This window comes from Brassica rapa, chromosome A09, assembly GCF_000309985.2.
Source record: "Brassica rapa cultivar Chiifu-401-42 chromosome A09, CAAS_Brap_v3.01, whole genome shotgun sequence".
Taxonomy (NCBI): Eukaryota; Viridiplantae; Streptophyta; class Magnoliopsida; order Brassicales; family Brassicaceae; genus Brassica; species Brassica rapa.
This window is the reverse complement of record NC_024803.2, coordinates 7,075,291-7,101,893: the sequence shown is the minus strand read 5'-3', so window position 1 is coordinate 7,101,893 and position 26,603 is coordinate 7,075,291. Positions and strand designations below refer to the sequence as shown.

General features: G+C 31.8%; 5 protein-coding genes and 1 long non-coding RNA gene across 8 annotated transcripts; 4 read left to right on the top strand and 2 right to left on the bottom strand.

The window, feature by feature from the left end:
• The first annotated feature begins 404 nt into the window (after positions 1-404).
• LOC103837985 (vacuolar protein sorting-associated protein 32 homolog 1) lies at positions 405-2,129 on the top strand. Of its 3 annotated transcripts, none has more exons than XM_033278672.1 (7): positions 405-668; positions 773-881; positions 1,009-1,108; positions 1,201-1,286; positions 1,377-1,468; positions 1,554-1,668; positions 1,748-2,129. In XM_033278672.1, exons 2-7 carry the CDS (start codon positions 810-812, stop codon positions 1,919-1,921), a joined length of 639 nt encoding a protein of 212 aa, XP_033134563.1. In that variant the 5' UTR covers positions 405-668; positions 773-809; the 3' UTR covers positions 1,922-2,129. The 3 variants fall into 3 exon arrangements, with proteins under 3 accessions (XP_033134563.1, XP_009112636.1, XP_009112635.1); XM_009114388.3 differs by having other exon boundaries at positions 406-668; positions 788-881; XM_009114387.3 differs by having other exon boundaries at positions 445-668; positions 793-881.
• Positions 1,970-3,191, bottom strand: LOC103837986. Its single transcript, XR_627019.3, has 2 exons — positions 2,358-3,191; positions 1,970-2,202 (listed from the first exon to the last, which is right to left on the bottom strand). It is a non-coding gene; the product is annotated as an uncharacterized LOC103837986 (long non-coding RNA).
• A 5,079-nt stretch (positions 3,192-8,270) lies between these two features.
• LOC103837984 (inositol oxygenase 2) lies at positions 8,271-11,385 on the top strand. Its single transcript, XM_009114386.3, has 11 exons — positions 8,271-8,487; positions 8,864-9,002; positions 9,106-9,190; positions 9,290-9,494; positions 9,958-10,017; positions 10,240-10,292; positions 10,393-10,515; positions 10,615-10,684; positions 10,779-10,857; positions 10,936-11,017; positions 11,146-11,385. Exons 1-11 carry the CDS (start codon positions 8,457-8,459, stop codon positions 11,170-11,172), a joined length of 954 nt encoding a protein of 317 aa, XP_009112634.1. The 5' UTR covers positions 8,271-8,456; the 3' UTR covers positions 11,173-11,385.
• Positions 11,386-12,022: 637 nt separating this feature from the next.
• Positions 12,023-14,014, bottom strand: LOC103837983 (AP-4 complex subunit sigma). Its single transcript, XM_009114385.3, has 4 exons — positions 12,829-14,014; positions 12,552-12,638; positions 12,402-12,470; positions 12,023-12,316 (listed from the first exon to the last, which is right to left on the bottom strand). Exons 1-4 carry the CDS (start codon positions 12,967-12,969, stop codon positions 12,182-12,184), a joined length of 432 nt encoding a protein of 143 aa, XP_009112633.1. The 5' UTR covers positions 12,970-14,014; the 3' UTR covers positions 12,023-12,181.
• Positions 14,015-14,414: 400 nt separating this feature from the next.
• On the top strand, positions 14,415-17,579 carry LOC103837982 (S-alkyl-thiohydroximate lyase SUR1). The gene is made up of 7 exons (XM_009114383.3): positions 14,415-14,820; positions 15,052-15,391; positions 16,368-16,586; positions 16,671-16,730; positions 16,806-16,961; positions 17,068-17,161; positions 17,255-17,579. Exons 1-7 carry the CDS (start codon positions 14,477-14,479, stop codon positions 17,380-17,382), a joined length of 1,341 nt encoding a protein of 446 aa, XP_009112631.1. The 5' UTR covers positions 14,415-14,476; the 3' UTR covers positions 17,383-17,579.
• Positions 17,580-19,089: 1,510 nt separating this feature from the next.
• LOC103837981 (leucine-rich repeat extensin-like protein 4) lies at positions 19,090-22,390 on the top strand. Its single transcript, XM_033279998.1, has one exon. The coding sequence runs from the start codon at positions 20,908-20,910 to the stop codon at positions 22,225-22,227; it is 1,320 nt and encodes a 439-aa protein (XP_033135889.1). The 5' UTR covers positions 19,090-20,907; the 3' UTR covers positions 22,228-22,390.
• Positions 22,391-26,603: the final 4,213 nt, after the last annotated feature.

The following is a 26,603-nucleotide window of genomic DNA, read 5'->3' as shown; positions in this document are numbered from 1 at the left end:
AAGAAAACGTGGAGTGCCGTAAGTCTTGTGGGACTAGTCAGTTGACCTCAGTCGCCGGATCCCCACGGTTATCCAAAAGTTATCCAAAAAAGAGCACATGTAGAACGTAAACACTGAAATATTTTCAATGTTGCGTGGTCATTGCTGTCATTAAGGTTTGTAGCTATGTAACTATGGAGAGAACAAATTTTAAAGAAAAATCAGAGGCCCATCTGTTTTCTTGAAAGATTACAGGGCCCATTCATTGAGACTCAAAAGCATACATGCCCAATAGAGAAAAATGTGTAGATTCTAATATATTTTATCAAGAAAAGTTAAAAAAATTGTTTCTTATGTCGTTACGAAACAACAGAAAGTTGTAACTTGTAATTATCAAAGTTTACAAAAAAAAAAAACAATTTAAAAAACAAATACTTTCGTAAAAAGGTATAATTTCAAAGAAATCTCGGAGATTAGATTAATATAAAAAACGGGGTAGAAGGAGAAGATATCAAAAGGAGAAAATATCAATCAATCATTATACTACCTTGCAAAAGTATAAAACGATCATTATATAAATTGCCACACAAAAACAAAAACAAAAAACTTCAACGCCGTTTCTCATTCTTCATCGCTTTGAGATAATCTCTTTCTCAATCGAGCAAGCAACCTCCGGGCATCAATCAAAGGTTCGTATCTCTGTGAATCGAATTTAGAGATTGATAAAACCTCCTTCTTAGCGTATAGCGTAGACATGTTTTGCGTAAGCTCGATTCGCCGATTCATGTTTTAGGGTTTTAATTTTAAGTGTAGGTTTCAAAGGAAGAAGAATGTTTAATCGGCTATTCGGTAAACCCAAGGTGGAGACCAATACTCTCCACACATTAGACAAGCTTAATGAGGTATAAGAGATGAGATAACTATTCAATGGCTCCAATACTATTGTTATTGGAACTTGAGATAATGGTGGTTTATTTTCTTCTTTCAATGCTTATCTTTTGGTTACATGGCTCAATTGTTGTTCCTCAGACACTTGAGATGCTGGAGAAGAAGGAGGGAGTTCTTCTCAAGAAAGCTGCTGGAGAGGTTGAGAGAGCCAAGGAATTCTCCAAGGCCAAGAACAAACGCGGTAACGCTCTTACATCTTTCTTTTGAGATTAGTATTCTCTGTTTTTTAGTAGAGGAGATACAAGAGAACTTAATGTCTTGTTATTGGTGCAGCGGCGATACAATGTTTGAAAAGGAAGAGGTTGTATGAGCAACAAGTTGAACAGCTTGGCAACTTCCAGCTCCGTATTCATGATCAAGTAACCCTTTTCCTTTTTTTTTTATTAACTTTTGATGAAAGTTTGCTTACTAGTTTAACCGGACTTTATATCTCTTGTTGTAAACTATAGATGATTATGTTGGAAGGTGCTAAAGCAACAACTGAGACTGTAGATGCTTTGAGGACTGGTGCTGCTACTATGAAAGCTATGCAGAAAGCTACGTATGTGTTTTTATATCTACCCTAACCCCCTTTTTTTATTTACTTAAGCAGCGACTAAGTGTGTGCGAGATGTGTGTTTTGGCAGAAACATTGACGATGTCGACAAGACGATGGATGAGATCAATGAGCAAACCGATAACATGAAACAGATCCAGGACGCATTGTCCGCTCCCTTTGGCTCTGCTGCTGATTTCGATGAGGTAAACTTTCCTTTTTACTCTTTAGAAACAAACAATTTTCTTGTCAGCTTTTCTCAACATTGTCTTTTGATTGCAACAGGATGAATTGGAGGCAGAACTTGAAGAACTTGAAGGCTTAGAGCTAGAGGACCAACTTCTTCAGCCAGCAAGACCCGTTCCTGAAGGAAAGCAACCTGCTCGTCCTCTACCTCAGAAGCAACAGTCCGCTCATGAAGATGAACTCGCTGCACTACAGGCTGAGATGGCACTCTAAGGTTACCTTATAAAAACAAACAACGGCTTCTGTTTACTGCATCGTAAGGGTTTGAGTGTGCATTATTTAAAAAAAAAAAAAACAGGAATGAAAGATTGTTATGTACATTATACAAAGTATCCGAGTCAAATTGATCGGATAGTTTATTTTATATACAGTTTGACTTATAAGCTTTTATTTATTTATATTCTCTGAGTGTTTCCTTACATTTTCTTTTTACTCTTTGTTTACGCTTTCTTGTTCTAACTTCTTGTATTCTTGGTTACGACTTGTTGCCTTCCCTGTGCCATTTTTGACTTTGTTTAATACAAGTATATAACTAACTAACTACGTGCCTGATTCAGTCAATAAAACACTATGAATGGTTATGTTTCAACTACTTACTCAATTTAACTCATTAACATGAAACCTTTATTGGCAAATGATGGAAACGTACCAATATGGCTGGGAAAAGAACATGGATAATCTCATCTCAGAAGATTTGGTTCAGTGGTTTATCGTCACATTTATCAAAGATAGCTCAAACCGAGAGCATGAAAGGTGTTTTTATCAGGTATCCCTATTGTGTAAAAGGGTATAAAATGTAGTTGATAGAAGACAAGAAGTGTGCGATTAACAGGAATAGTGCAATGTTTTAGAGAGGATTTAAGTCTACAAAGATCTGCTTAGAGAGAAGATCAGAAGGTCAGTCTATGGCAAAAAAGTGAAGATGAATCAGAAGAAGCACAAGAAGATTTGAGTAACCATCAGTTGCTCATGATAAAGAACGTAGATACATTACTTACTAAACCTTCAAGAGACAATGAAGATGAGTCATTGACTTTTGCTTTATCAGTAAAAAAGTGAAAGTAGTGTAAAAGTGAAGAAAGGTGAGTCTTTACTCCTTGATATTACTCTCTTAAGGTTTCATTACATCAAGGTACTACATATATAGCTGAGGTAATCTCTTAGGTTTTAGTCTTGTTCGTCGTTATCCTTCAAGTCCGCGAACCCCGGTTGTCAGTTGTGACAGGCTGTGCTTGTCCAGCTGTAGTTTGTTTTTGCTTTGTTCATAGGTTGAAGATGACCGTTGGAGCTCTTTAGTTGCAAGCTGGATTTTGGGCTTCTAGGTGGGCTTTGGCTGAGAGGAGGCAGTCGTGATGGGCATGTTTGGTGTAGCTGCTGATCGGCTTAGACCAGATAAATCGACACCAAGTTTGCCTGAAAGAGATGAGAGAGCTTCATACGGAAGCGATTTCGTAATTTGTTGATGATTCGGAATGTGCTTGACTTCAAGAGCACTCAGAGCTACTCGTTCCCTGACATAGTGATAGTCAAGAGGTAAGTGCTTTGTCTTGGCGTAGGAGGGATTCGCTGAGAAAAGAACCGCAGATAAGTTCCATTTCTGAAAAGTCTCCAATGAACTTATATCTTCTGAGTATGACATGTACATCCCAATGAGTGCACATAGCTCTGGGATGGTCTGAATCTGTTTAACTCGTACACACTCTAAAACGATCACCACTATCCAATCTGACTCACAAAACTATACAGACAGGGGCGGACACAGACTTAATCTTCGGGTGGGAGATACAATCCTCAGATAGTTCCTCTTCCGGTATTCAAATGGTCGTAAACAATGAGTTCATATCCGTGTGGCCACTTGTAGAGCTAACTAATTTTGCATTAGAGGAGAATCGATCTCTGGTCTAGACCAACATGATAACTTTTTTCCGAATAGAAACTGCTAGACAACCACGATGTAGTTATTTATTAGCAGTATAAAATCATTACAAATGGATATCTATCCTTCTGTGTGTTTACCGAAAACGGTTTTATTGTGTTAAATTTGTTGTTAAAAAAATATATTTAGTTTTTCTTGTTAATTGATAGTACAAATAGAGACAAATCCTCTCATACCCCTATATCTCATAACACAATCTCAAAAGGACCCTTTTGTTCTTTTAATTTTATATGTCAAAGGAAAAATCGTAAAATTAAAATGGAAACGTTAATATTTTTTATTTGATTTATAAAATTTGATAAAAATATTTCAAAAATCCAAAAACGTTGTTTTCTATATTTTCGAAAAAATCATCAAAATATAATTAAAAACGATTTTAAAATATTTTTTTCTGAATTTGAAAAGTATAAAATTTAAATATTTGCCCATAGATTCACTAATCCATAAGATGGGTTAGGGTTTAGTTTTGATAACCGGAAAAGATTTGATTTGAGAATTTGGATTTTGATCAAAAAAAATTATCAAATATGGGTATAGGAGACTCTAGAAACCCATAAAAAATTTGGCATAGTCACATTTGGGGTACGCGAGAAGTTGACTCGTACAAATGTACCATGCACGAGAGAGTGTGAGTATGTAGGGTAAACAAAAATATTAGTTCTACACAACAAAACGCGTACACTATTAAACTCAAATGAGGGCACGAGAGGTCGTAAGCAGTGTCGGTGTGTGTCCTCTGCGTACGAAATGAGGGCACGAGCTGATTGAACATTCAAAAGGTCAAGCTACCTTTTGCATTTTTTTAGCATCACCCAAATATTATCACAATATTTTAAGAGAAAAAGACTAAAATAGCACTAAATCAAGTTTTTGTTCTCAAACTAGCACTCAAGACCAAAAGTCACAAAAATAGCACTCAAGAAGTGGGGTTTAGGATTTAGAATTTAGGGTCTATGGTTTAGAGTTTAGGTTTTAGGGTTTAGAGTTGAAAAGTGAGGTTTTGAGGATAAGATTTCAAATTTTGAAAAATAAAAAAATTTAAATTTTTCAAAAGATAAAATGCTATTTTGGTCATTTTAGTTTTTGAGTGCTATTTTTGTAATATAAACTTAGAAAGGTGCTATTTTAGAGATTTGCCCATATTTTAATGTCTCTTCTTGTTTTTGTTCGGTCCAATAATAATATTTCTCATCACAATGTTTTAATTCTTTTGTAAGTATGCATTCAGATTGAACCATACATAACACAAAAGTTATATTAAACATAGTAAATAAAATTGAACTTATTAAAAAATGAACCCTGTTAGAGGAAACTATATGTCATGTTTCCGAACGCCTCACAGATATGGATCCATGTTTTAAAGTTCATTTGCATATCTAAAAAAAGGTATTTCTCTTTAAAAATTAGTCTGGACCATTCTATAGGCTCAAGATATCCCTAGATTAATAAGAGAAAAATAGCTTTTCAAATTGAAGTTAAAACTTTTGGTCAAATAGAATACCTTTTTTTTTTACTTTTTGACATTTCTTTCTAATATATCAATTATTTATAAATACCATTTTTGAAATACACTGATATCCCACAAGAGCAAAATCGGATTTCTGATTCTTTAGCTAGGACAACAAGATTGTTCCATAGAAAACTTCATTTTGTTGGTTGTTTTATTTCGGTTTGGTTACCTAGACTACAAAAATAAAAAAACATTGATATTTTCCAAAAATTCTCATCATTTCCGCTTAACAAAAAATACTATTATCATCAGTATCACTAACCAACATAAACAACTAAAATTAAATTCTATATGCATTTTAATTCAACTTTTATTTCGTACACATAAAATTCGTTTATATTTACTTTAATTTCAGTTAAAAAATTCTTAACTTTTAGTAATACTTTTGCTTCATTGTAAATGTAGCTAATGAGAATAGACTCATGAAGACTTCACGTGAAGTCTGTTTTCATAAAGAAATTTGAATATGACCTGTTTATGTTTATTTATGTTGTTTATGTATTATTTTGCTATGTTGAACTTGTTTAGCGAAAATAAAATGTTATGTTAAACTTATGAACTTAAAATATTGTTATAATAAATATATAAGTTTTATTTTGAAACTTATTATGTTTAATATTGTGATATAATTTTGTATGTTATAGTTATAACTTTTTCTATAGTTTGCATAATAACATTATTTAAAGCTTAATACAATTTAGAGATCTTAATTTATTTTATTTTTTGGTGATCGTGATATAAAAGCATATAAAATTTATGTTTAATAGTAGTTTACAAAGTTACATATTATAATAATAAAAACATAAAAGTCATATTAATATTGCTTCCAAAAAAATTAAAATCAAATAATTATGAAAAATGTTACTGAAATTTGCTGGTGAAATTTGCTGGTGAAGTGTGCTGATGAAGTCTACTGATAAAATCTATCCCATCACATTTAGATATGTAAATTTTGAAAATCTGAAAAAAATATCTTTATATCCAAAAATATCAAAATAGCTTCAAATCTAAAAATATAATTTGAAACTAAAATTATTATAACTAAATATAAAATAAAAATTTCCTACTATAGCTTTTTGAGTTTATTTTTACAAAATGACATTCAAGGAGGAAAATGATCAAACTAAATTTTATTAAAAGATAAAAATACATTTATATACCATAAAGTTAACTAATCTAGGTTTAAAATTAAGAGGTGGAGTTTTGAAGATAGGATTTTAACTTTTAAGATTTTTTTTTAAATTAAAAATTAAAAGTTAAAAAGTCAAAATAAAAAAGACTATTTTAGATTATTTTAGTGCTATTTTAGCGATAAAAACTTAAAAATAACTATCTGAAAGAATTGACATATATAAAACATGTATGTCCACATTGAGTTTGAATATATATGTTTACATGGACACACAACAGATAAAAAAATAAAAAAAATTTAAAGATACATATTTTATCTTTTAAAAGAAAAGTTCAAATCATGATTTAAAGATAAATTACATTAGGCTATATTCAAAAGTAAGGTAATACACTATTTTGGATTATAAATTAGTTTTTCGAGTTTTGGTATAAAATCAAACGATTACATCACGGGTTGCACTTGCACATGAAGACAAAGTGCAATGGATGGTAGAGTATCCCCGCCGCAATTTCTTAAACATTATATAGCACGTTAGAAAATCTATAAAATTGACATAATTTCTCTTTTATTTTTGACAATGTGAAAAATAAAATAAAAAGCGAATTAATGGCGTTTACCCAATAAAAAATCGATGTAATTACAATTTTACATAAGAAAAACACTGTTTTTGGTGTGTGTGTGTTCTAAGGAAATTGGTTCGTATGTCAGTTAAAAAATCGTAATATGTTACAGTTTACTCTTTTAAAATGTGCTGAATCCTATAAATTCATATTTTAGCATCATTTTGAACCAGCATCTAAACTAAATAACACTTAATTTTACATATTTTTGGGAACATTTGTAATATAGTTTTTTAAAACTAAGTTTTAACATTTGTAATATGTTAAAGATTCCAAAATCAATTCTATTTTATATATTATATAAGAATAAAAATATTATCACCAATCTCAACCATATGATTACGTTTTAACTACTACAAACTACCTAAATTGGGAGTTTTAGTGGTATGCTTTAAGTTCAAGTCTAGATCATTTTAATCGAATAATATAAAAACAAAATCAGGTTTAAAATAGAAAGAGTAATCATAGAAAAATACAAAAAAAGGATATGAAATCTGAGTAGATGCTGACTCAAAGGTTGGTCAAAACACAGCAAATGGAGATAATCATACACGTCATTCTGACTTGTTTTTCTCCTCCCAACTTGTTAATATCTTTAATATTCCTAAAATATCAGAAAACAGAATAACACAGCTGTTCTTGACTCTCGATTTTTATTTTTATTTTATTTTGCTTCTAAGGACTAACTTATTTCATTATTTCCCAAATCAGGACTCTTAAATTTTGTCGATTTTGCTTAGATATTTTTATTACTATAATGTTCTCTTTCCTTTAACATTTCTTCATTTTAAGATTATCTTGTATGGTAGAATGAAGTGTGTTAGTTCATCACCACCATACGTTAAAAAAAAGTTCATCACCCCCATATGTTAACCATTCTATACAAGGTTAATATAAAATAAATTAAACGAGAACAAATCAATCCAATTTATCTAGTTTTATCTTTAACTAAGTAAAAGTTTAATATAATTATGTACAAGCCCGTATTTTTTTTGAAATTAATGACCTATATCATTCAGAAAATATATATTTTCAAGTAATAACGGAAATAGTAAATGATGAATAAAAGAGATATAAATTGGGTTTGGTTAGAAAAAATTGCTCTAATAGCAAGAACTGTCTAATAGTGTTATAAAAATCTTAAAACTGTTCTTGAGTGTAATCGTTTCTAAAAGAATCCGCGTCAAGAGATAAATTTAACAAAATACTAAATAAGATAGTTCAAGAGAAGAAACTCACACTTCCGAGCGTGTCGAACACGAACTTTGCTTTAAATGGTTACATGAGGAACACGTGCTGATATGAGCGCGTGATTGAGGTGAAACAAAGATTCGGAGAAGCGTGACATCTCTTTTGAACATAATTTCAGTTTGAGGACACAATGAAGTTAAGTTTGTGATCTAAGGACTTGAACTGTCTCCAAATCTGCAGGAAGGACTTTTTGATTGGATCAATATAAATACCTTCTTCATTCTCTTCCATCTTCATCACAACCTACACAATACCTCGTTATTTTTTTTTCTTTAATTGCGTATCAGATTCCTAGCATCATGACTGTTCTTGTTGAACATTTCACCTCCGGTAACGCTTCATTTTTTTTTCTCAAATAGTAGAGATTGGTTAAAAAAACAATCATTATCTATGTCATATGGCTAGATTAGTTTTGAACAATGATGGTAAGATACATAAACATACAAAAAACTCGTGTTTTCACCGTTCTGTATATTTAGTTATCGTTCATGCCAAAATAATAGTGATAATAACACTATTGCGTCTCAGATTTTTGCCAAGATCATAAATTAGTTGTTTAATAAGTTTTTTCATAATATTGGATATCTTTTGAGAGTTCTAGACATAATAGACATATAATCAAATTGTTGCAGGGTAGATTAAGATCAGTTACACACAAAAATAGAAGACATATTTTTAATTTTTAATGTTGTGGTGACTATTATAGATTCAAGAATCGAGGAAAAGAAAATGAAAGATGAGAGGGATGATGAACTGTTGTGGGATGGAGGTTTACTGGTTCCAAAATCTAAAGAAGCTGATGGATTTGATGCTCCTGATATCAATTTCTTGGGCCACTCTTTTAGGTTTGTTTGTTATCTTAATTTCTTTTCTGAGATAGTATGATATAAAATGGACATGAACGTTGCATTTGTCTAAATCAGTTACACTCTTTTTTTCTCTATCTAGGGATTATGAGAATGGTGCAAGCGAGAGACAGAAAGGTGTAGAGGAATTCTACAGGATGCAACACATTCACCAGACCTATGACTTTGTAAGCCAAAACAAATCTTATTTTTTACAATCTGACAAGGATTTTATATTTAAGTATTTAGTATTAGCTAAACTTATTTTTTTTGGAAATATTGGACAGGTGAAAGAAATGAGAAAAGAGTATGGAAAACTGAACAAAATGGATATGAGTATATGGGAATGTTGTGAACTATTGAACAACGTGGTCGATGACAGTGATCCCGATCTGGACGAGCCACAAATTCAACACCTTCTCCAAACCGCTGAAGCCATTAGGAGGGATTATCCTAACGAAGACTGGCTCCATCTCACTGCTCTAATCCATGGTACATGTCTTGTTCTACTTTATCATAATGATATATAATTTATCATAATTATTTATATACACATGTTTGAAAATCTACCATTACATGTATAATATAATAGTTATTCACAAAATTGATGATTTGAACTCAGCCTGTTCGAACTGCAACTTGCCAATGATACTAGTAATATGAATTAGATAAACATTCACCTTACCCACGTAATAAATGTTGAATATGAAAAAGGTCAACAATTTCGACGATTTTTGTTTGTTTGTCTGTTGCCTTCTTTGTGGAATAAAACGTGTTATAATATAAGCTGTAAGTCTAATTTTTTTTTGTTGTATTCATATTGAGCATAAACATCTAAACCTTTACAGAAAAAAAAACTTATTTTTTAATACTCTGGCTTAGATTACATGCACAAAATAACTTTTATAATCTCGGGTCAAGTATTGGATTTTGAATTACTACTGTTTTTATACAGATCTTGGAAAGGTTCTGCTTTTGCCAGAATTCGGTGGTCTTCCCCAGTGGGCTGTCGTTGGTATGTCTTACACATGAATTACCATCTTACAAACTTTTATTGGGCTATTTTTTTTATAAGAATGTTAATGTCATTACTTGAATGATGAGTTGGATATAAGATTAACTTGATCCTATTCTGCCATTTTATTGGGCTATAAGCTAGTCTAGAATTATATTTTCAACCATTCTGTAAAATAGCAACAAAATTGTACATAATTTTAAAACTTCCACTGGATTACAGGCGATACATTTCCAGTTGGATGCGCCTTTGACTCGGCCAATATCCACCACAAGGTACAGAATAAAATTACATTGTCTATTTGTTTCTAAATTCTAACGTACACGAAGAATAAGTTACAGTCTTATTTGACATATTTCCACTATTATATTGCAGTATTTCAAAGAAAATCCTGATAATAGCAACCCAAAATACAACACCAAAAATGGAGTTTACAGTGAAGGATGTGGATTGGACAATGTTCTTATGTCATGGGGTCACGACGACTACATGTATTTGGTAACTACATTATTTTTATATTCTTCTTATTTGCTATGAGTGAACCTGATTAAAAATTACCAAAACTCACAATTTGATTGATTTGATAATTTAAAATAGGTGGCTAAGGAGAATGGCACAACTCTTCCTCACGCTGGTCTCTTCATTATTCGATACCATTCCTTTTATCGTACGTATTTAAATGTCAATCTTATATGGTCTCCACTCAGTAAATCAAGTATAGATATCAGCTGCTTTTTTCTAACATTCAAATAATCACGCAGCATTGCACAAGGCGGGGACCTACACACACTTGATGAGTGAAGAAGACAAGGAAGATCTCAAGTGGCTCCATGTATTCAAGTAGGAATATTTAAATATTTTTGATGTTATATCACGAATCTATAGTCTGTTATTCTAACTATTAAAATAAAACTGCAGTAAGTATGACCTATACAGTAAGAGTAAAGTTCAGGTAGACGTCGAACAAGTGAAGCCTTACTACATTTCACTAATCAACAAGGTAAAAAACACAATATATATCAATAGAATGTGTATTAGTGTAAAGATAGATATTATGCAATTTACTTATTCCTCTCATTTTTACTATGAATATAATGTCTATATATATGTTTTTTTTTGTATTTGTAGTATTTTCCGGCAAAACTAAAATGGTGAACGATAAAAACTGGGAGAGCATTTGTTATATTTTACTTGGAGGATGAGATCGAAGATGGATGAGTTTCTGTTGTATAATTCGAAAGATTAATCGTATCTAATAAAAAGTTTATGATGTTCATTCTTGTTTTTCCTGTCGATCATTTTTAGAATTATGTCGTATGCAATAGCATTTTATCAAAAAATAAAAATCAAATGATATTTCGCCATCAACCACAAAAATACAGTTGGAGACTACAATAAGATACTAATATACTCCTCCACATTCAAACATCTTTTAATTATAGTTGAAACTATATAATAGGCGGTTTCATTCACAAATCTTTCGACCATGTGAATTAGTTGAAAGCTAAGAGCATTCAGCGTTGGTTATTTCTCATAATAGAGTTTCTATATGATATTTTGACTAAATAATTGAAAGAATCTAGCAAAAAAAAAAAGTAATTGAAAGAAATGAAGAAACAACACGTAGTCAAAAAGTTTCATCAGATTGTAAAATCGCCTCTCAATAAAAAGACGATTCCCGTAACTTTTATATACTCTCACGGTCTCACCTACTATTCATTTTTAAAATGTTTTTGTAACGAGAGACCCTTGCTAAAAAGCAACCGATGCGGGTGCTCTAAGGGTTATCCCTCACTCAGTAACTTCACAATATCACTGCAAGACAACACAATCATTGACAATTGGTTTGATATACCACTGACATTGTTGTCTTGTGAAAGTTCTTATGTAAGAACTTTGTTATGCTTTTGGTTTAACATATATACAATTTAGAAAGTTCGAGAGGACTAGAAGACTGTGTTTGTTTAGAATAAATTATTTATCATAAGAAAAAGAAAGGGGAACATAAGTGAGAACTGACTCATTCTTTTATATCCATTTTGCACTACACCAGTACCATTGAAAGCATGAATAAACAAAAACAGTTTATTATTTTCTCAATTCGAATCGGACAAAAGAGTGAAGTACACATACAAGAGTGTAATGAAATGGAAGCAAACCCTTTTCAATGGGCTTTGTCCATGAGTTGTATAGGTGAAAGTATGTTGGCCTTGCTAGTCTCGACAATGCAACCATTCATGACCATTTCCTCGAGCATGAAATGAGCTTTCTCCAGATGGAACATTATGTCAAGCTCACACTGTTTGCATGAAATTTCCAAATACAACATGATCACAAAAGAGGAGACAAAAAACCAGACAAAGTTAATTCACTACTAAACTTACCACATTTCCAAAATGCTTGTCCATTGTCTCAACCAAAAGATGTATGAACTCTAGAATGGCCAGCTCGTTCTACGACAAGACTCGTGATTAGAAATCTCAGCAAGCAAACAAACAAACAAACTCATTTGCATTTGATTAGGTATAACTTACTTCATCATCATCAACACCAACCATGAAAAACAGAGATGCGTAACGTCTGTAGACGATCTTGTAGTTACGATGCTCCACAAATGAACACTGTTTATTACATAACCAATGCAACAACATATGTTAGGATGATCTAGAAGATATGTGCTCTCAGTAATTAATTTGATTCTAATTGGTGATTTATCGAATTAGTATCAATTGACTTATGGAGACGCGATTAGAATCAAATAAACGATCCATCTGATCGAAATTGGAAGAGAAAGAGGAGGGGGCGGTTAACCTGCTGGTCGTTGCGAGCGAGGCATTTACGAACGATCTCGCCTTCGAGAGCTCGACGTTGCTCGAGAGTGAGCCATTCGTAGTACTGAGCGAGACGAGTCTGGCCTTGCTTGTTCACCATTAATATGAACCTTATTCCCATCTTCCCTTCCAATGCCTTCTGCGTGCGTTTTTCAGATCTTTCGATTTCTACTTCTTCTTGGGGATACACAAGTCAGCACTTTTTGTTAATAATCAATTTTATTGTTTCTTAGGTAGGAAAAATTAAATTAGCAGAGTAAAGTAGTAACAATAAAATTAATTTTTATATTTTTAATATTCTATAATCAAAATATGTCGAATTTATAATTTTTATATTTTTATACAATTATAACTATATAATAATAAAATATTCTAAATACAGTATAATTTCGTTATTTGATGTGCATCAATTCGTTTTAGTTTATTTTTAACAAATCCAAATAGACTAATTTTAACATGTCTTTCACTTGTCAAACTTTTTTTTATCAATTTTTTTAATATAAATGAGTTTATGTTTTTTATTTTATTTTTGTAATTACTAATATATTATATTTTTTTTAGATATGAACCAATTACCAAGAAAATGAAACAATGAACTAAGACATGTAGCTAATATACCTCGGTTAGTTTTTTTTTTTTTTTGTAAAAGGGCATAATATACCTCGGTTAGTTTTGTTTTAGAATTGGTGCTGTTAATTTTATTATAGAATTTAACCGTTGGTTGATAGAATTTTTTTTTAATCACGACATAATATTATATTTTAGTTATTAAAATATCTCAATTTATATTATCTTAATTATGTAACTATGTATAATAGTCTTAGTTGACTAAAGCTATTAGTTTATTATGTTTATATTAAAAAAATTTGTTTATTAAAAGTATTCGTTGAGAAAAAAAATTAGTTTTAGTATTTTTTTTTTTTAGTATCTATTTTGTTCTTTGAGATTATGTTTCAATAGGAAAAAAATATTTATTTTAAAATATTATGCTTTTCTTTTGTCAAGTTACCTTTTTATATATGTGATTTGAAAACCAATATAAAAAGTATACTGAACTAAAAAATCAAAAGAAGATTATCAGAAAAATGTTAATAATGGCATTAATTATACTCTCTCCGTTTTTTAACATAAGTCGTTTTAGAATTATCACATAGATTAAGAAATCATTAATTTTTTATATTTTCTAAACAAAAAGCATCATTAATTATTTACCTAACCACAAATCAACCAATAACAAAATAAAAGGTATATTATCATTGATCATATAACATTAAGTGTTAATAAATTTTACATAAAAAACTGAAAACGTCATGTAATTTGGAACATAAAAAATTTTCTAAAACGACTTATATAAAAAACGGAGGGAGTATTTTTTATAATTCATTTAAGACATCATTGTAATTAATAATTCTAATAGTTAATGTGAAATAAATACATAAAAAACTGAATTCTCAAATAATATTATAGAGATATATTTATTAATAAATGATATTTTGTAAAATTAGTATTTTTGAATTAAATCATGTTTTAATCATGTGGCTATTTATTTTTTTGTTTTTGGCCTTTGTATAGAGGAAGAATTCAGACCAACGAAAATAAAAAGAAACACAAAATAGATAAAAAAGAAGATGAGCAACGAAGAACCACATGCCAACCTTGTGGTTCCCGCGTTTAAAACTGAGAAAGTGGCTAAAACGCAAACTCAGAATGGCCTCGGTACCGTTTGGCGGTTCGGTGGAACCGATAAGGCCGCGAAAGCCTCGACCTTAACGCTGAGAGGCGTTATCTACATGCTGTTCGACAACTGCAGCAGGGACGTCAAAAAGACAGTTTTGCCACTCGGCCATGGAGATCCTTCCGTTTACCCTTGCTTCCGCACCTGTATCGAGGCTGAAGACGCCGTCGTCAACGTCCTCCGCTCAGGCAAAGGCAACTCTTATGCTCCTGGAGCTGGGATTCTCCCGGCCAGAAGGTAAAATAAATACAATCACTATTCCAATCAACTCAAGTCTCCATACTTCCGTTTCAGCTAATCTGACTTTAACTCACTTGTTTTAAAAAAAAAAAAATTCACTTGAAAGAGCACAGTCAAGTATAGTCTTGAAATTGACTTTGAAGATCCTATATTTTAGTATTCTTATAAATAGATCCGATAACTTTTTTAAAAAGTATTGATTCATCCACATTTGGTTGTTATGAATAGAGCCGTGGCCGAATATCTGAATGGAGATCTTCCAAACAAGTTAACGGCGGACGACATCTTACTGACCGCTGGATGCAACCAAGGGGTAGAGATCGTATTCGAATCGTTGGCTCGACCAAACGCAAACATCTTGCTCCCACGTCCCGTTTTCCCTCACTACGACGCTCGTGCTACTTACAGTGGTCTCGAGGTTCGCAAGTTCGATCTTCTTCCCGACAAAGAATGGGAGATTGATCTCCAAGGCATCGAAGCCATTGCAGACGAGAACACTGTGGCCATTGTTGTAATTAACCCAAACAACCCATGTGGAAACGTCTACTCTCACCACCATCTCCAAAAGGTCTGAAACTTCTTATAAATACTTGTGATTTTATGTATTATTAATTCAAAAATAAGAATGTAAGTTATTGTTTATGTTCTCAAAAATTTAAATCAAACATACAATTATTTATATATGACAAAGTTTTTGATCAAAGTATATATGTTTACTATTTTGTTAAAAAACTCACATAATAGAAATAATTTAGAAAATATTTTTATACATATATTTTTGCTTGATTAATATTTAATTATTAATTATTTATCTCTTGATCTTTTAACTTTTATAATAAAAGTATTATATGTGGATACAACACAGTATATATAACAATTATCTTATTTTAAATATTATTTTTTAACAATTTTATTATATTAATTTATAATCAATTATCTAATATAACATATAATTCTAATATTACAAATATAAATTCGTTTTTAGTTACATAATAAATTATATATAAAAATTCTTTAAGGTATCGACTTAACCACTCTAATTAAGTGAGAGCTCGGATGCGAAAAATTACTTCGCAAATAATAGTACAAAAAATAGATATTAAATGTAACAAAATTAGATTAAAATCTTAATTAATGAAAATTATTTTAACTACTAGATGAATTTTATATAGGTTAATTAAGATTTGTTTTATACTATGAAAACTGTATACGTTTTCAAAGAATGTAAACTTTATTTTATTTTTGAAAGAATGTTAAACTAATTCAAACAAAAAAATCTGTTTTAAGCTTTGTGTTACATTCAAATTGAAATTTTTCTTAAAATCAAAAGCTAAGCTTCAAGTAGCTATCGAGTGGCAAACCAAGTGGTTAACCCTCCCATGTGCGCTTTGTCACGGATGGATGAGAGCCTGTTGCGAACATTCTTATCAACCATTTTGATTAGTTGAGCCGGTGACATTGGTCTTTCTCCATGCTTACGTTGGTTTCAAAGAATGGAAACTTGATAATAAATTATTATTGTAAATATTTATTGACACTTTTAGGTCGCAGAGACGGCTCGGAAGCTGGGAATAATGGTGATCACAGACGAAGTGTACAACCAGACTATATTCGGAGACAATCCTGTCGTACCAATGGCCAAGTTTGCATCGATTGTCCCTGTGTTGACCCTGGGAGGCATATCTAAAGGATGGGTTGTTCCTGGATGGAAGATTGGCTGGATCGCCTTGAATGATCCCGAGGGAGTTTTCGAGTCCACCAATGTCTGTTTTGCTGCTTGCTAATTCTTCATCGAATCCTCCCTTAGCTGCTCTCTAACAAGTAATCTTGATATGTGTTTATGACAGGTGGCTCAGTCCATCAGACAGAATCTTGAAATAACTCCTGATCCTTCCACTATAATTCAGGTTTGCGAATGAGTATATGATTATAGAGTTTCTTTGGTTGTTTAGTTAACTAGTTCCTCGGATTCATGATGTCAGGCTGCACTTCCTGAGATCCTGGAGAAAACGGATAAAAGTTTCTTTGCAAAGAAGAACAAGATACTCAAACATAATGTCGAGTTGGTGTGTCATTGGCTCAAGGACATCCCCTGCGTCATCTGTCCCAAGAAACCCGCGTCTTGCACATATCTATTGGTAAAAACTTCTATAACCAGACAAGTCTAAAGCTGTAGTCTATTAGAGTGCTGATAGGAACACTTGCTCATATTAGACTTGATGTATCCATTTTCACTTACTGTAGACAAAACTGGAGCTCTCGTTGTTGGAGGATATCAAAGATGACACTGATTTCTGCGTGAAGCTGGCTAGAGAAGAAAACCTCGTGTTTCTGCCAGGTAAAGCAAAATGAAATCAAGAAACATTGATATTGATATGGGTTCTTATACTGAGATGGATTCATTTGTGGGGGATGTTTTTTTTTTTTGCAGGAGAGGCTTTGGGGTTGAAGAACTGGATGAGGATAACCATCGGAGTGGATGCCCATATGCTCGAGGATGCACTTGAGAGACTCAAGGGTTTCTGTACACGTCATGCCAGGAAGACATACATAAACTAAGCCATTTCAAGCTTTGAAACTGAGTGAAATTAATATCGGAGTATAAGACACTACACGCCCCAAAAAGGCGTCTGATGTATTTCTGATGTTTCATGCATGCTTTTCCATTTTGATTTCTAGAATATTATGTGTAAAAACATATTTTAATTTTTCAGTTACAAAATGAGTCACTTTATATTGGATAGACACTTTCTACTTATGAATCTCTTATATATTATTTGAGAAACATTATAACATTTTTTGGTAGCCACGTGTCATCATTAAGATGATTCTTAGAATCCTTAGAAAAATGAACCGGTTCATCTAAATATAAATTATATTTTTTTATTAAATTAATAATCAAATTACTTAGTAGTGTACAAAAAATTATTCTCAATTATTTTCTTAAATAAAAACTACCAACCGACCCATAATATACTAAAAATTTAGGTAGAAACTTTATTATTGTGCTTAATACTGGCATGATCAAAATTTGATCCATAGTTTTTAAATCGAAACAAATCAATATATTTAGTTTGGCTTATTTTTAATTTGATTGAGTAGAGAATTGATTTTTGTTCATTTAGTTTTTTTCATCCAAACCAAGAAATGGAACAAACAAAATTTATTCAATTTTAACCGAATTTAAATTATAATATCAAATTTTAAGTTATCTTTGGTTTTGAAAAATTAAAACTTGAGTTGTCCAATAGCTGAATTAAAAAAACTTACATTTTAATTTATTCTGAATAAGTTCAGTAGAATTTTGAAAAAATAAACAGATTTCCAAGAATATTATATAATCAATATGAACCTAAGAGCAATTATCAGTTGTAACGTGTAAGAGTTTTTAAAACAAAAAAAATATTATAATAACTAGATCTTGACCCGCCCGACCGGGCGGGTATTTTTTTTATGTTTTTAGTTTTTTTTGTTTATATTAAATGATGCATTGGTAATATTGAAACATAAATTTATATTGAAAATTAATCTTTGCAGCTATAATAAAAATTAAAATTTAAATTTTAATAAAATATTTTGATATAAATTTTAAATTTCCTAATTAAAATAATATAGAGGTGGTCATATTTTTTCCAATTTCAAAATCTAAGTTTCCTTAAAGACAAAGAAAATAAATTTATAAGTACATAAAATATATAAACATATTTGGAACTATAATTTCTATTAAAATAAAATTGATAAAGAAAAATAATCTTGTTGTTGTTATTTATTTCTAGAGCTTGACCCGTGACCGTATGAATATTTACTACACATTTGTTAATATAACATTTTTAAACATAACAATTTCATTTATTACTTTGAATAATTATATTTTGTGATTTTAATCATCTATTATATCACAATGTATAATATAAACAAATCCAATATTTATAACTAATTGGACTTATATTGTGAAAGCATTATACTAATATATGAATAAACTATTTTATATTTTATTTATATGTTATATAAATTGATTATGATGTGTGATTTTTTTATTTTTTTATTTATTACTTATAAATATTAAAAATATTGAATATGTTAATACGAAATACATTAGAAAATTTATTTTGGTTATGATTTGATAAAAGAAATCTATTATTTAAATTTTGGAAAGACATTAAATGCTTAAATCTATTATTTAAATTAGGAAAAGACAAGAATGCTTAAATATAGGTTCAATAAATATCTCAATGGCATTTTAATGTAAATAAGTGGTAAAACTAAGGGGTATTTATATTTTGTACTTCTCTTTTAATAATATAGATTTAATTATGTTGTGTAAGACCAATTGAAACAGTAATACAGTAACATGTGTCACTTGAAGTTAGTAACCGATCCTTAAAAACTCCATAGTAAAAACTTTTATATACTCTCTCGCCAATATTAGTTATTTTTTCTTTTTTCTTAAATGGTAAGAATTCATTTAAGAGCTTACCGATGGAACTGTTCTAAAAAATCACAATCTTATAATATTAATAATAATAATAATTTTTAAGAGAAATTTTCACCAATATCTATATTATTATTTTTGAAATTTTCAAAGTTTCAAGAAACCTACTAATAAAATATTAATAAACTTGTATCTTTATTTTGAAAACTTATAGGGATTAGTAATTCTGGCATTGATGCTCTTAAAATACATGGCATTATTTTTAACTCAAAATATGTTACTTCAACGTTATTACAAACCACAATGATATGATCTTTTTGTCACAAGTACGTCGGCTTTGAATGGGAAGATGAAATAAAAATGATATATTTGTCCATGTGGATCATCTATACTTAAGTTTCACCATTTACGAAAACATAACAAAAATGTACGTACGGTTACCAAAATAATAATATTTTCTTATTTGTTAGGAACAGTATTCAGACTGTTTTAGGTGGCTACTGCTTTTTAATTTTATGTTTTATTCTTTTAACAAGATATTATGTTTTAATATACTATAGAACTTTAATTATGTTATATAAACCAAATATATTATATAAATTTTATGCTTTGTATTAAATTTATTATATTAGTTTCTACGATTATTATTTTTATTTTAAATAAATGTTGAAATGAGATATTAAATCTTTTTCTGTATTTTTTTTTAAATCAGTGTTGTATTTAAATTTATTTTATATTTTGAGTATAACAGTATATATTTATTATATTAATAAATTAAGAATTAAGAATTCTAAAAATAACAACTTATAGTTATGAATATATTAACAATGATATAAATTATTATAAAGTCATACAGTATTTTAAACCATCTATTATTCATGTTCAAACATATATTTTAAACCATAGCATTCATCTATAGATTGATTTTTGTTTCACTTAGGTTATGAATGGTTTCTAGCTACCACCCACGAAAACATCTTTGCGGTTGGTGGCGGTTGTTGGTGTATTGCAACAATAACATAAAACGCCACAAACCGTTTTACAATATTCCAAACTTCTCAAAATCAAAAGTTGGCTCCATCTAGCATTTGCGGTTGCGGACGATTCTGGGAAGATAATTTTTTTTATTTTTTTGTAAAAATAATATAAATATGAAAATAAATAATTTTAGTTACGTTTTTAAAATTGAGATGATATAAATACTAATATAAATAAAAAATTAAATAATTTTAATACTATGATTTTTTAAATATAATTCTTATTAATTAAATTTTGTATATGTGGGTAAATCATTCAATAATAATCCGCAAACGCAACAATTTTCAAATATTGTGCCAATTATACGAAACATTTAACAATGTCTGAAACTGCAATCATCTACTTCCACAAACTCCTCTGCAACCGCAACCGACGTGTTTGAAGTGAGTTGGGTCAGACCTTTACTCCATCCACTAGATTCACAATGCCTATCCCTATTTTCCATCCGAAGCCACGTGTTCGGTAATATCATTTGACTATTCCAGACAATGTGTTTGAGGAGATGAATTAGAGCACGAGGCCTTGGACGAAAAGTTGAAAATAAAACTGTAACACTCAGATGCAAAACTCCATAAAACCTCTGCCCCCACATAAGCCGTATTCACTCATCATTAATGAATGCTTCAACCACACTACTTACTCACTGTAAGAAACCTCAACAAAATCATTTCAAAACTTTATTCTCTTTCCAAGCTTCAACATTCCCCAAGAAACACATAAGACAGCAACCAACTTTTAATCAAGCTTCTTCTTGTCTGTCGAGTTTCAAAGAGGGGACAAAAAAAGAAATGGCGAGGAAGAAGAAGAAAGGCAACAACTTTAAGCTACTGACTCTGTTTCTGTTTCTTGGTACATGCCTTGGAGACTACGGCATTGGAGTCGGAATCGGCGACGGTGGAGCTTGGGTCGGCGGCGGCGGAAAGCAACAGACAAATGCAGCTTACAGTGCTCTTCAATCCTGGAAAACCGCGATTACAGAAGACCCATCTGGTGTTCTCAAGACATGGGTTGGTGAAGATGTCTGTTCTTACAAAGGAATCTTCTGTTCTGGTTCTTCTGTAACCGCCATCGATCTAAACAAAGCAAATCTCAAAGGCACCATCGTCAAAGACCTCTCTCTTCTCTCAGACTTAACCATCCTCCATCTCAACAGCAACAGATTCTCAGGCCCAATCCCAGATTCATTCAGAGCCTTGGAGTCTCTTCAAGAACTCGATCTCAGCAACAACAGATTCTCAGGCTCTTTCCCTCAAGCCACAATCTACATCCCTAACCTCATCTACCTCGATCTCCGGTTCAACAGTTTCACCGGTTCGGTTCCTGAGAATCTATTCAACAAACAGCTAGACGCGATTCTCCTCAACAACAACCAATTCACCGGAGAAATCCCCCGGAATCTCGGATACTCATCCGCATCTGTGATTAATCTGGCGAATAACAAATTATCCGGCGAAATACCGACGAGTTTCGGTATATCCGGTTCGAGATTGAAGGAGGTTCTTTTATTGAATAACCAGTTAACCGGTTGTATACCGGAATCGGTCGGGGTGTTTAGCGAAATTGAAGTGTTTGATGTTAGTTTCAATTCGTTGATGGGTCACGTCCCCGACACGATCTCTTGCCTGTCGGAGATCGAAGTTTTGAACTTCGCACATAATAAATTCTCCGGGGATCTTCCTGATTTGGTTTGTTCTTTGAGGAATCTGATAAATCTCACCGTTGCTTTCAACTTCTTCTCCGGGTTTAGCTCTGAGTGCTCGAGAGCCAGCGCTGGGTTTGATTTCACCGGGAATTGTATTCCCGGCGTAGGTTATCAGCGGCCGCGGCCCGATTGTTCGGTGATTGCAGGCGGCGCTTTGAGTTGCCTTAGGATTCCGGCGCAGCCGTTAACGTGCGCTGCGATCTTGGGATTGAAGGTGACTTCATCTCCATGAATGAAAATATATAATTTTTGAGTATCTTTGTTGCAAGATTTGTAATGCTTTGTTGACTTTATTACCTGGGATTGATTGGTTGGGTTGTAGGAAGTGACTCTATCTTTAATTTTTATCTATAATCTTAAATTCTACCAATTATGTTTTATCTTAGTTTTTAAAACTACAATCAAAAAACTAAAGCTACAGCAAAAACATACAAAAAATAGTTGTAAAAATCTTATTTTTTAAAGTTCCATCTTTTTAGCTGTAGAAAATTTTAAAGTTACATCTAAATCAAAAAATTCTACAGACTAAATTCTAAAATAAATTTTCTACAGTTACAGTCTAACCAATCACCTCCTCTATCTTGTTTTCTTCTTCTAACAAATTTAATCAAAGAGAATAACAAATTTAATCAAAGATTTTTACAATAAGCAATGCCAAAGAGCTATAAAAAGATATGAAATAGTCAATTTACACAAGCATGTAAAAGCAACAAATCAAAATAATTTTTTTTAAAGACAGAAATGTAAGGTCAAATAACAAAAGCGTAGTTGAAACTCATCAACTTGCTAATTACCAAACTTGTTCAAGTGATACAATATAATCAAAAGATAATTATTTTGGTCGGTGAACAATGGAAGTAGAATATTACGGGCATTCTGCACAGACCCGATAAAGAACCACTACCATCTCTTTTTCGAGTGCTCGTACACGGAGGAGGTAAGGAATGGAGTAGACTTACTCAAAATTAAACTACTCAGCTTACAGTACACAACGCATTGGGACAGGATCAAGGAAGTGCTTGTCCTCGATTCCCCACTAGAAAAGTTGCGGCTTTTTCTATTAAGTTATACTCCCTTTCCTGATGTTTAAAGTTTTCTGCACATATTAAAAAAAAACAATAAATATATTATTTTAATTATTATTTTTTTCTTTTATCAATAAAGTTTCACCACTCATAATTTTATTTTTTAATTATGTTTTAGTTTTATAAATGCATTAATTATATCTTAAAACAACTTATATTTTAATACAAGATAAAAAAAAACTATAACATCTTACATTTGTATTAAATGTAAATACCGAGGGAGTATATTTTAAGCTGCAATCCACTTTATTTTATTGGAAGGAACATGAGTAAGCATGGCGAGCCTCCAAGTCAACCTACCAACCTTGTCCAATACATTGAATTGATAGACACGTTTAGAATCGACTTATTTCTGTTCAAAAGCTTGGAGAAGTTAGATACGAAAGGAGGCTAGAAGCTTGGTTTGCTTCTCGATAAAGAGTTAATTGAAACCAAGATCTTCTTCTTTTTTTTGTCAACAACCAAGATCTTCTTCTTATACTCAACATCCCTATGTACTTCTAAGAAAACAAAAAAACAGAGTCACACCTGATACAAAAAAAAAAAGCTGTTTTCTGTTGAATTAATATATATATATATTTAATTAATTATATATATGTATTCATTCAATATATATATATATATATAATTATAATTATCATAGATACTTATTTAATTAATTATCCTTTGAAAAAGAAAAAAAAAACTAGTTCACAGTTTTGTGAATCACACGTTGTGGACTTCAATTTTTACATATTTATTAATCCATACATTATTTCTAAAATTTACTGTTATCAAAGCAAACGAATTTGAACTATAGAAAATAAAATCAACAATAGATGGTATAGAAGTAATTGGTGCAGGCTGCATCCATATATTTTTAGAAACTCACTAAATTACATTTGAATCTTAAAACATCTAGATACTAAGCCTATTTCAACTGATTTTTTTTAATTTTTAAAACGGTGAACTCTGTAGATTTGCAAGATCAAGTGTGATACATATAACTCAATATGATAATGGTCTTTACAAATGCATGGAGTTCAGCATCATCCAATGCATGGTATGAGGAGTCTCCACTTCTCTGAGAGGCTTTGAGCTTTTCTTTCAAAACAAGTGCTCTCATATAAGTGCTCTCAAGTGCTTTCACATGGTTTCATCCATGCACCTTCTTCATCTCGACCTTTCCTCTTTCCACTTCACCTTCCATCTGGATCCCTATTTCCCAAACATTTACTAAGTATGCCGCGTTTATCTTCTGCTCGCTTTGAAAAAGGCCTACAAATCAGTGGAACTCCTTCCACAATACTCTCTAGTGTTGAGCTCTATTCACAATGTATCCTCTTTCTAAGACCATCGTACTAATTATTTCGCAATAAACTATGTATAATAAAAGGTTTAATTGTTTTTTTTAAACGTTTATAAAACCTTTTGTAAATATATAAATGAAAACATTAAAAATAGAAATGATTTGAAAAGATTTTTGATGTATTAATTTTTTTTTAGGTCCGAGGATGTACCCCGCCCCGCAGCCCGTCTTCGACGTAGTTCGGTGAGCAGTTCCCGTGCATCGGGATCGTCTCACGAACAAAACTCGGTTCCCGCATATATTCCCGTTCCAGCTCCCGCTTCCCCCCCGCTGCTGCTCAACAGGATCCGGGGGTCATGCCAGTTGATCTATTGGTTCAACAACCAGGTCGAGAGCATCTCCCGGTTCTCCATCCCAACCCACGACGAGGACATAGCACTTGGTTAGTATTTTTTTTAATTTGTAGTATTATGTTTTTTTCCATTAATTAACTTGTTAACTAACTTGTATTTTTTTTAAAGGTTCACCAAGTTGAAAAATGGCATTAGCAGGAGCATCAACCAGATGATGTACTCCATGCTTCGTTTTGGATATTCAAAGTGGAGTGTGATTCCTTTCGAAGAACGAGAGTTGTGGTTTCGTCAGTTTGCGGTAAACTCTTCATTTTTTTAAAGTATTTACATTTTTTAAAATATATTTACTTATTAAATTATGTTTGTTTTGTAGCAAGAGTTCAACTGGCACTCCGATCTCACGGAAACAGTCCGTAAGAAATTCAACGAAAAAGCCATGGACTCTTATACGAAGCAGATAAACGCGTGGAAGACAGTTTGGCAGAAGAACAAGAGGCCACGGTTCATCAACGGGACGGTGTGGAAGCAGTTGATAGCTCATTGGGAGAAGGAAGAAACTGCAGAGACGTCTTCTAGGAACTCCAAGAACCGGAAGAGCGATCGTTGCGGGAAAGGTATGTATGTGCACAACCTCGGCGCTTGCTCTATGTCTACTAAGGAAGATGAACTTGTAAGTTTTTTTTAATTATTTATCTTTATATTTTTTAAATAAATATTTTATATATTCCTTGGCTAATAATGGCGGTTTTTTAGATCGAAGAAAATGACGGTAATCCCGTTGATCGTCTCCAACTCATTAAGGTGGCTCACACTAACAAGAAGACGGGTCAAATTCAGGATCCCGTGATCAAAGGTGTCGTTGATTTGGTGGAAGCTGAAATAGCAACTCAATCTCAGCCTCTCTCTGATGACGGCGATTCTACGGGAGCTTCAACCAACTTGTCCCTATTGCAAATAAATGAGATGGTTGAAAAGGTAATTTTTTTATTAATATATTTTTTTTATAATGTCGATTACTAATTTGTCTATATTTACTAACTTTAAATATTTTTGTAGGCGGTTCCTAAAAGGAAAGGAGGCCGTTTAGTTGGGTTGGCCCGCCGTGCTTCTTCGTATCCGGCGTCTTCTTCGCAAGCTCCGTATGCTGATCCCATGATTCTCGAGGAGCTACATGACAAAGATGAACGGATTGGGGCATTGGAGGAGCAGAACACCACTATCCTTTCGGAGAATGCCACTATCCGTTCGGAGAATGCCACTATCCTTGCTGAGCTGGCATCCCAGAAGAAGTTCAACGCCGAGATAATGCAGAAGCTAGATCGTTTGATGTCTTCGAGTTCTTAGTTTTTTTCAGCTTTTTAAAACTGTCTGAATGTTTTTTTTTTTCGTTTTGCATGAATTTTAAATTTTCTGAATGTTTTTTTTCTATTTCGGTTTGTATGAATTTAAATTCTATAATATTATTAGTTTTAAATTTCAGATTTTATTTATTTATTAATTAATTTTTCATATAAAAAATATATATAAAAATGTAAAATTAATTCGTATTAAAATTGACATTTTCTGACGAACTAAGGCCTCGGTAAGTACCGACGGACTATGATTCGTCGGTAAATACTGACGGACTCTTATTCGTCGGAAAATACCGACGAATGATGAGTCGTCGGAATTTACCGACGAATCATAGTCTGTCGGTATTTACCGACGAATAATAGTCCGTCGGTATTTACCGACGAATCATAGTCCGTCGGTATTTACCGAGGACTTAGTTCGTCGGAATCTTCGGAGGATCCGTCTCCGTTGGTATATAGTTTTTCCGATGAACTCTGGTCTCGTGTGTCCGCATCGGAATATTGTCGGAAGTTCGTCAGAATGTCATTTC